General features: G+C 42.8%; 1 protein-coding gene across 1 annotated transcript; it reads left to right on the top strand.

Annotated features, from left to right (window-relative positions):
* The first annotated feature begins 1,151 nt into the window (after positions 1 to 1,151).
* On the top strand, positions 1,152 to 9,697 carry LOC146567843 (sonic hedgehog protein-like). The gene is given in 4 exon segments (XM_085285764.1): positions 1,152 to 1,800; positions 6,603 to 6,864; positions 8,608 to 8,925; positions 8,928 to 9,697. Coding segments are annotated over 4 exon segments (1,245 nt in total). The 5' UTR covers positions 1,152 to 1,500; the 3' UTR covers positions 9,293 to 9,697.
* The last annotated feature ends 758 nt before the right edge of the window (positions 9,698 to 10,455 follow it).

Genomic DNA, 10,455 nt, shown 5'->3' with positions numbered 1-10,455 from the left:
TGGACCTTGAATTTGAATACAGTGGTGTCTCATGGTACAATACAGCCTTAATCAACAACAGTAAAATATTTCTTCATTGGCCTTTAATTATAGGAATGAGACTATGAGAATGTTGAGTTGGTGATTGAAATAAAATCTATTTTAATACTCGAGAAAAGTCATAATTTCTTTCCTTTCGGAAAGTTAGTTTTTCAAAACTATGAATCTGTGAGTAAAGTAGGTTTTGACTGTGTAGGAGAGAATATTGTTGCTACCCACTATCAGTATATTTTACGCACTAAATAGGTTCTTCCCCATAAAAAGTGGCTTTTTAAAACTTTTTTTTAACGCTTTCTAAAGCCTCGTCTACTATTGTGCTGTAAGTCTGTCCCGCTCCCATCCTCATTTTTAAGGACTCTGCTTCATTTTCTGAATCTGAGTTCCAGAAACCTGCGTGAAAATAAGATGAATGTGTTGAAAAATAGTCACATGGAATGATATTTTGGAGAATAAAATGCATTTTTACGCATAAACTAAAGTAGGAAACAAGAGCGCGCAGAGGGCACTGATGTTACTCCAACTTTTGCTTTTTAGATCTGATGAAATCTCCATAATATTAGTCCAAAAAGTACATTACAGCACCATGTTTTGTCAGATTTATTGTGCCTTTGAACCATCAATAAGTTAAGAAGTGACCTTAGAGCAAATTTCGTGCGTACATTCGCGTTGGCACGCTGTTGTTGTTGAAAGGGACGCGAAGTTAGAGGCAAATTTCAATCTAATCTAATCTAATGAAATCTCTTATCTCACTGCACTGTAAGCAAACTATTCCATACTATTCGTGCGTTTATTCTGGTGGATATGGGGTGTCACAGCCAACTCATGCAGCCTTTGCGCACTGCACGTCCATGAGCAGTTTTATTCTCCTGGGAAACGCATTCTGCGCTCAAAGTTGTCCCACACAAATCAATTCACCAAACTACACTGCTTCAGATTTGAGAACCACTGTTCAAGTTCCCCTGTCTGTGCTTCACTTACTGTGAAACACTGGAAAACGGGAGGGTGGAAAAAAAAGACAGTTTATAATTGATGTTTTCCCATGGAGCAGCCCCTCCTCCTCGAAACAGAGGCTAACCCTCAGGTGGAAGAAATCTTTTAAGATTTTTGTGGGATAACATCAGGAGGGGTAGTCGACGCCAATGAAGTCCCTCCCCTATAGATCGGTGCTATAATACAAAGCAGTAAAAGCGGTAGGCACACACACAAGCGGCAGCAGCTCGACTAGAGATCCCGTGGCTTTTAATTCCCTCACTACTTTTTTTTAAACCCTCCTTCGATTTGCCCCGTTATTACCATTTATCCGAGGCGTTCATTTCCGCACCTGCCACACAGAGACCAAGCTAAGGCGAAGTAGAAGAGGAGACAAGGACACTGCGAGAGCCGGGAGAGGCAGACTGTAGAGATAGCAGCGGTGACCCGTTTGAGATCTTAAAGGACAAAAAAAAAAAAAAAAAAAAAAAAATGCTGCTCTGGACCAAAATCGCGTTGGTCGGTCTCATCTGCTTGTCCTTGGTATCCTCTGGGATGGGATGCGGACCGGGCAGGGGCTACGGCAGGAGAAGACATCCGAAGAAGCTGACACCTCTTGCGTACAAGCAGTTCATCCCCAACGTCGCGGAGAAGACCCTCGGGGCAAGCGGTAAATACGAAGGCAAGATCACAAGAAACTCCGAGCGATTTAAAGAACTGACTCCCAATTATAACACAGACATCATATTCAAGGATGAGGAGAACACCGGTGCTGACAGGCTAATGACTCAGGTAAGGAGACGGAATAACCTTTTATTTTAATTTTATTGTGATTTTTATTTTTTTGCCCCCACTGTCCATTTCCTAACGCACCATCACTGCGTACTGCAACAACTCCCTTGTCAGACTGATTGCGCACCTTAAGTGAAGTCTGTTTTACCCGCTGCTGAACTCTTCACACTGAGCCTTTTAACTTCACTGCAAAGGCAGATGCGCTTTATACACCAGCATGGGAGTTTCCAAAGGCTGCAGGCTTGAAGCGAATATAGAAATCCAGCTGGATAAGTGATGTGCAGGCGGACAGTCAGGACACTCGGCTTTCATGATTGTGACAGTGTATTTAAAATATTAATGTGCCCCTCTCCTCATATCTATATTTGTATCTATGGGAGGCTCGTTTTGTTGCCTTACAGGGGCACGTCCATGTTAGATTTCATGCAGACTTTCTGTGTTTGCTGCCTATTTCGGCTTTACGTTGCAGCTTGTTTAAGCGCCTTTTCTTTACCCCAGCCCTGGGGATGCGCATCGCTTTAACAGTCGGGCTTACTGAGGCATGGCGTAGCTCATTCAGACGTTTCCTTGCACAGCCTTCTGTAATTTAGCCTTTCGCGTGGCGTGCATCTGTGCATGAAAACTGACATTTCTTTGAGAGTGTCCAGGCCTTGGTAAATGGGTGGGACTCGGCCAATTACACGAGCAAGGCGCACAGGAGTGCTGGTGTGTTTTACAATACACCTGCACGAAGGATGGCGTCTGTTTTAAATATCTCATCCTCTTGCAGCCAGTCAGTTTAAAACCTTATACCCGGTTCAGTGCAGCTAAGAAGAGGCTCACATACATCGGAGACATGCCTTGATTTCTCTCCAGGCTGCAGGATGTCGCGTCTCTTCGGCATGACTTTTAGCACTTAGATGCTGGTGAATTATTAAAAAGCTCTTGGGTGATATTGGCTCAGTAATAATAAAATGAAGGTGGTGATGATGGTGCTGCTGGTGGTGATGAAGCAAGGCGCGCGCCGGTGTCCCTGAACCCGTGCCTAGCACCACGCATGAGGGCGAGCTCCAATAAAATATTCACAGTGCGTGCGTCGCTCAGCCCTCCCCACATCTCCTCTGCTATACACCTATAGGTTCTCATACGCAGGGATCGTGAAATTACAGTAGTGTGAGGATGTGATTACCAAGGCGAGGGGTTAGAGACCTAAACGGATTCTCCGTGGGGGTTTCCAGGTCTCTAGCAGGAACATAGTTTAATTTAACCATTATTTCGAGAATCTTTGAACTAAAGAAGCACCTGTCTTAATCCAAGCTTTTACTCTGAGTAAAAAGACCCGCATGCCTATAAGGATTTGCTTTTGCAGGTCAGCATCAAAACGAACAACGGTGGGAGGTGGAAGAGCTGATAAATTGTGATTACATGTGGCACCATACGCTTGTGCAGCGTGGCCTGTTGGGGGTTTCTTTTTGTTTGTTGGATTTATTTGGGTTTGTTCGTGATCCATTTCCCACTTGACTGTTTACAGAAAACACGGCGACCGACTCTAAGTGTGAAAATGTACACGAAAGAACTTTTAGGCGCCCCTCGCCGGGGCTTGAAACACAGTTTGAACTTAGAACCTTTGGTCAGCGGGAGGCCACAGTAAGTTAAAACAGGTGTGATTATCCTTTTTATATATGACACTGTAAAGCCACCAGATTGAAGCATGTGCACCCAAAGGAGAGTAAGTGTAGCTGCAAGCAACATAAGCATTATCACATGAGGATTTACGCCGTGCCAAGGCTTTATGCATGAATCCAGAGGGTTTTTACGCACGGAGTTTTACGCATGAATGCCTTGAACTTCTTTCGTTATCTCGCGGTTTAGAAAATAGGTGTTGTATTCATAAATGAAACAAGGCACGTGTCTAGAGTAGCCCCGTTAGATATGTGCAATAAATGAATTAATCAGTCAATCAGTTTAGTGAGGTCTTGCCAAGATTATATACTCGAAGAAGCGCTTGAACAAGCACTCCTAACTAGTTTGACACAGCGCACTCCCAGAGAGCTGCCAACAAATACGCTTTAGAGACATTTACGAATAGATACACGAAGTGACGGGTCCTGACTTGATTAGGACCATCACCCGTTATTCCACGGCTTTTAGACTTATGCTCACCTGTCGCTGACCCTCGTGAATTCAACTTGTGTTAAGTGACATTCTACGCAGAAAAGTGGGACAAAATAAGACTCAAAAGGGATTTTTAAGGCAATAAAATGACTTAAAATTAAACAACAACAACTTTGATTTGCCCTCTTTAAACAAGTAAAACTGTAAGCCACATGTCAGGGGTTACTTTTTTTTACATTAGACCCAGTGCCAGACTTTTCATCTATTCTTCTCCCCCTCCAAGCGTAACAGTGTTAAGAGCCTGCAGTGCAAACGAGTTGGAAACGAGATGAGCTGGCGGCTTGTTTGCACTGACAGGTAGCTGATAAGTGTTTCCTCTAACCAAATCATTTGTGAAAAGATTAAGAGGCAGGCTGTTGAACAACTTTACCCCGAGCACAAAGCGCCGGTCCAAGGCGCCCTGCTGGGCTTCATGGTGGTTGAGCAGAATTTGGCTTGATTTGCGGCACACGACCTAATGAATTAATAAATAGGTTAAGCTTTACGGCTCTTGACTCCGACAGTCTCTCTCAGTATGCAGAAGGGTTTTTTAAGGAGGGTTTTTTTTTTTTTAATTCAACACATTCTACAAGTGTGATATGCTCATAAAACAGCGACTGATATATATGACTTTGTTTTCTGTTATGCGAGCGGGTAGATTTGTGTGAACAATCCCCGATTGAAGACCTCAGACTGTCCCAACCGTGGCGTGGGGGTGGGAGGGCAGTGGGCTCTTCTTTGCCCCCAGTGCAATCCTGGGATATTTCACAAGTCTGTTAGTCAGCAGCCAAAACACCTCGACTTAAGAAGGCATGTCACGTTTCCAAGACTTTGCAGGAGAAGAGTAATGAAAGTTTCCCTCCGCCGCTGGACTGAAAAGACTCTTTGTGATGTTTTATTTGACATATTGGTTCGGCGTCCAGAATAGTTGTCTTGGAGAAGGCCAGGCATCTTCATTTAGAGCGCGGAGAGCTTAGGGTTCAACCAACTCCAGATATTTTAAGGAGGCAGCTGCTCTTGAAGATCATCTTCATATCATCTGGACATCAATTATTAATTTAAAGAAAACAAGCAACTGACAAACGACTCCCTCATTCATCGCCTAATGCAGACTCGTGAATTCATACTGTATTAATGTTGTCTTTAATGCAACACTTCTGGATAGAAAAGGGTCACTGCTCGCACCTCTCCAAGACCAAAGACCCATATGTTATAGGCCAGTGAAGCGAATGCAGTGCCTTATCAATATTTCATCAGCAGCTTTCTTGCCCGAGATGTGCCCTCTGACGCTGCTGCTAACACTGAGAAATGCAAGCTCAGGATCAGAGACGCAGTTCAGCTCCAGTGTTTCACCTCAGCTGGGAGGAAACAGGGGAGTCAGGTGGGTGGGGGGATGGAGTTGTGCGAGAGGCCTCAGTTGGTCCAGTTTTAATCTTTAATTGATATTAACCCTTGTGTGGTGTTCATGCTTTTGTTACTCGGGCAACATTGGCGGATCTGGTTTAACAGATGTTTACTTTTCTCTGTTCTAAGCAATAAAATCCACACATATGGTCAATATGTGGAATTTGCCTCCGTCAGAGCGTGTTTATGAACTAAAGCGCTGCTCGTTTTTGTGAGAAAATATAATAAATATCTAAATATTAAAAAGTTGTTAATCATATGAGCCTATGTAACTCAACCTCGTTAAACAAACAGCCTGTTTGCATCAGCTTCTACACAACACATGGGGGGCACTTTTGCTGTGTGTGCACATGTGTTTCTTGCCCACAAACATTTCACCTCTTCTTTTTGTTGCTACTGGATCTAGAATAGATCGGGGAATGTCTCCTGATCGGTAATGAAAAGTCCAGCCAGTGTGTTGGTCCTGGCTGGACCACGTTGCCACATTGCCACGTGGGATGCTTCATTCCTTGGACGAGAAGGCCATTTAGTTTCACTTTTTCTCCACCTTGCTGTCTGCTGATGAGCTTCTCTTCACCCTCCTGTCTGCACTGTCCTCCCAATAAAGGCAAAAGTCCTCATGTACTAAAATCTCATCGTGTTCCAAATCCTCTCTTTCTCGACTAAAATCATAGATATAGATCGATAAGGAGCCTCCCTAGCAAAGCTGCTTATTAGTTGTGCTCCTCTGCGATTTGTAGTTGGGACAAAGGGTATAATGTGCGGGGATGAGGGAGCAGACAGGTGCAGGTTTAACAAAGTTGGAACTTTGTGCGGAAATAGCAAGAGCAGACAGAAAGAAAGAAAGAAAAAACAAGCGCGCATAGCAACAGCAGGTCATGCAGGACGAGGAGGAGAGAGTGAAGTGACACCAGCACGACCCCACTTCTATGACCACATGAGTGTGGGGGCTACAGTGTGATGCTTTATATGTTCTTCGCAGAAAATGAACCGGAATCTGAGGTGGAAATGATGATAAAGCACACAGTTCTTCTGGCACAAAGGGTAATTGCTGAAATGTAATAAATCTGTCGGAAGGCTGATTAGGTGATCTAATATTTTATTTCTCTGACCGCTTATCAGCCCTTATTTCTCTCGTCAGCTAAGCTGTGTCAGTGCAACGCGTGATTTGAGTGATTTTCACTTCATAAAAGCTGATATTTGCGCACTGTGGTGGTGTTTCGGGCAGTTCCGGTGATGCATGGATTCATTTCTTGTTCCCACAGAGATGTAAAGACAAACTGAACTCGCTAGCCATCTCCGTGATGAACCAGTGGCCCGGAGTGAAGCTGCGGGTCACCGAGGGCTGGGACGAGGACGGACACCATTTAGAAGACTCTCTTCACTACGAGGGCAGAGCCGTGGACATCACCACTTCAGACAGAGACAAGAGCAAATACGGCACTCTGTCCAGGCTGGCGGTGGAAGCTGGATTTGACTGGGTCTACTATGAATCTAAGGCCCACATCCACTGCTCCGTGAAAGCAGGTATGGCTCCAAAGTAAAAAGAAAAACAGAACTGCGCTGATAATCTGCCATGCGCACCACTGGCTGTAGGACAACGGCGCGCATTTCCCATCAGGCGTGATTGCAATCGTTTGTAACAACAGGTGCAGCTCAGGGAAGCAGCAGTCCTGTTTTATCTTCTGGAAAAGTTTCACCCAAGACTAGATTGTATCAGCTGATTGTGATGGGAAAGTAAAATAGAGTCACAATAACACTTATCATGGGCTTACTGATCTGATGGTTATTGTAGACAAGTGTGACCACTGATCAATTCAATGATTTCAGTGATTAATCACAGAATCCTAGTGTTTGAGGGGTCATTTAAGTGCAGAGGTCAGATGTTTCAGATCTTTTCATTTGTTTTAACTGGATAGTTTTTATGAAACTGTAAATAGTCATTTCTCTGAGTGATGTATAGGCATTTCCCGGTTAAAGGCGTTATAAGCGTTTCTCGTTGCAGCTTATTTCTTGATCTTACACCGCCCCACACTGTCTCCTGGTGGGAACCGCTACCATAGTCTAACGAGGGTGCTCGGCGTGACCTAGAAATAGCACATTTTTCTCGCTCTCTGATAAAAATAAGTGCTGCAAGGTGAATTTGGTAATCGTTTTTAATTATATGTGAGAAAATCATAAAAATTTTCATTTCCGTTTGTTTGTTTGGTTTTTTGGGGTTTATCGAGGCTCATAATCGACCTAGGTCGTCACTACTGGACACCTATGACGCCCAGAAAATATTTCCTCACTTTGACTGATGAACCATGGTGCTTTTTCCTTCTTCTTTTTTTTTTTTAAATTGATAAATCCCTTACTTATCATTCAGCACACACGTTTTGAGATCACAGTATGAGCTAGGCCGACGTGTCATTGGAGGTCATGCGACTTTACCAAAAGGATTTGGCTGAACAATGTTGAATTGGTTTGGGGTAAATCTGGTTTTCAGTTGTCACCTTATTTCATGCTCGGGAATCTTAAAAGAAGATTAAAAGCCCCAAATTCTGAGTAGGAAACCCTTTTTTCTCCCTCTGTGCAGGACAGTGTGATCCTAGAGACTGGTATGTGAAGAGTTCCACCAAGGCCAAAATTATTGTCATCAAGACTGACAACAAAGCAGGGAGAGGTGGTAGACAGGGAGAGGGGGGACATTGATGTTGCACAACAGAAAGCATTTAAGAGTCCGGGCCCTCATTTAAATTCAAATCTACAACTCGAGAGGCTTGGAAAAGTGGCTCCACTGGGTAAATAGTAGTTGTGAGTCGCCTATTTGTGTGAATTGTCACATAGAGGTTTCTGCACCTGAGTAAATATGGGAAGAGTAGCTGGGAAAGGCGTAAGTGTTCTTTACGGAGAGTAGCTCGATCCACAAGTTGATTTAGAATAACAATGCCTGCTCTTCATTGGGGTTTTAATTAAGAATAGATGAGCCAGGGCTTTCAGTTTTCCCGTCTCAGACAACGTGGGCTAAGCTAATACGCATCTGGCATCAAGGAGCCGACATCATTATGCAAAATGCATATGGCCCACCGTGTTGTGTAGAGGCAGAAAAAATACAGATAAAGGTGGATTTTTCAGTCAATTTGAATTATTATGAATGGGCCTTTGAATGAGTTCTGGGCTGGAAATGTTCAAAGCGCATGTGATGTTTGTTTGCACGCGTTAAAAATTATTAATAAAAGTCTCGCAGTGAGAAAAACGACTTAATGTTTTTCTTGTTTCTTCTAACAGAAAATTCAGTGGCAGCAAAGTCAGGCGGCTGCTTCCCCGGATCCTCCACGGTCACTCTTCAGGATGGCACCAAGAAAGCAGTCAAAGATCTCAAAAGCGGCGACAGGGTCATGACAGCAGATGACGACGGAAATGTAATTTACACCGACTTCGTCATGTTTATAGACCGAGATTCGATGCTGAGGAGGATCTTCTATGTGATCGAAACCGACTCAGGCCAGAAAATAACCCTCACCGCCGCGCATCTCGTCTTCGTCAGCCGCAACAGCTCCAGCGAGGCGGAGAAGCGGATGTCTGCGATTTTCGCCAGTCAAGTCAGCCTGGACAGAAAGTGTTCGTCTTTGACGCAGAGCGAAGTCGACTCGAGTCTGTGACCGTCAAACGGATTTACACGCAAAGTCACGAGGGTTCCTTTGCGCCCGTGACCTCACAGGGGACCATCGTGGTGGACCAGGTCCTTGCGTCCTGTTACGCAGTGATCGAAGACCACGACTTGGCACACTGGGCCCTGGCACCCGTCAGGCTCGCCCACTGGGTGTCCTCGTTCCTATTTAGCTCCCAGCCTCCAAGCAGTGTACAAAACGAAGGAGTGCACTGGTACTCCAAAATCCTTTATCAATTAGGGACATGGCTCTTGGACAGCCACTCGATCCATCCACTTGGAATGTCGGTATACCCAAGTTGAAACAGCTGCGACAGGAGCAGAACGAGACTTTAAATGTAGGACACACGAACTATACAGTAGATTAAAAATAATAATAATAATAATAATTAAAAAAGAGAAAGAGAGAAAGAAAAAAAGCGAACTGACAGACAGACGTGACATGACAAGGGCCCCAGCGGAGTTGGGATATTTATTTCAGTGACTTTTCCATGATGTGTCCCCCTTTCAAAGAATGAATGGAGCCTTAAAAAGTTTCTCTTTGAATAATTTATTCTCATGTGAACTCTGCTGCTGTCACATAAATGGATTCTGAAACTGTGTGAGCAGCAAATTGTGCATAATCTATTTTTGTAAATATCAAATGCAAAAAAAAGAAAAATGAAGAAAAAAATTGAAAAATGGGAAAAAAAAAAAATCGGAAACAGAAAGAAGATCATGTAAAACGGAGCTGACTTTGACAGGCTGTAAGTTTCATATATATGTATATATGTATGTATGTATATATATATATATATATATATATATATATATATATATATATATGTATATATACATACATACATATATACATATATATGAAACTTACAGCCTGTCAAAGTATAATAATCAGCTGTATAACAATCAGCTGACTGTTATATTTTGGGGAGAGAGGAAAAAAAAACCCTCGCGGGGTTCCATAAATTATATTTTTATACACAGAATTGTAAATTAGATTTTGACAGATCGCTACCGAATCACATTTCGTTATTTGAAATAGTGTAAGATATGAAAATATATTTTAATTTAAATACAGTAGCTGGGAAAGTGTTGGAAAATCTTGTACTGCTTGGTTTATTAAGAATTTTATTATTTTGTAAACTGTTCGTTTCAGTTGTTGGAGAGGGACAGATATTCTGCCCCATGTCTGCATTCTCTGCTTTTTTATGTGTATGTGTTTCTTTTCTGTTTTCTTTTGAGAAAAAATAATATCAAATGCAGATTCTGACAATTCAGTAACAGTTAAAGTAGTACTGAAACCGTTTCGTTAAATAAATTAATAAGTAACTCCTGTAAATGTACTAAAATCTTATTTTTCTTTTCATATTTTGTAATAGGGAAATAGTTTTATAGAAATGAACTGCAGGCTGATGCACAGTTTGAATAGACTATATATAGGCAGACCTACCAGTTAACTTTCATAACAG

Source organism: Mchenga conophoros, linkage group LG9 (assembly GCF_057382185.1).
Source record: "Mchenga conophoros isolate Kocher_MC1m ecotype Shallow Benthic linkage group LG9, M_conophoros_male_GT1.1, whole genome shotgun sequence".
NCBI classification, from domain to species: domain Eukaryota; kingdom Metazoa; phylum Chordata; class Actinopteri; order Cichliformes; family Cichlidae; genus Mchenga; species Mchenga conophoros.
Note: the sequence above shows the minus strand (reverse complement) of the source record. Positions and strands in the feature narration are given on the sequence as shown.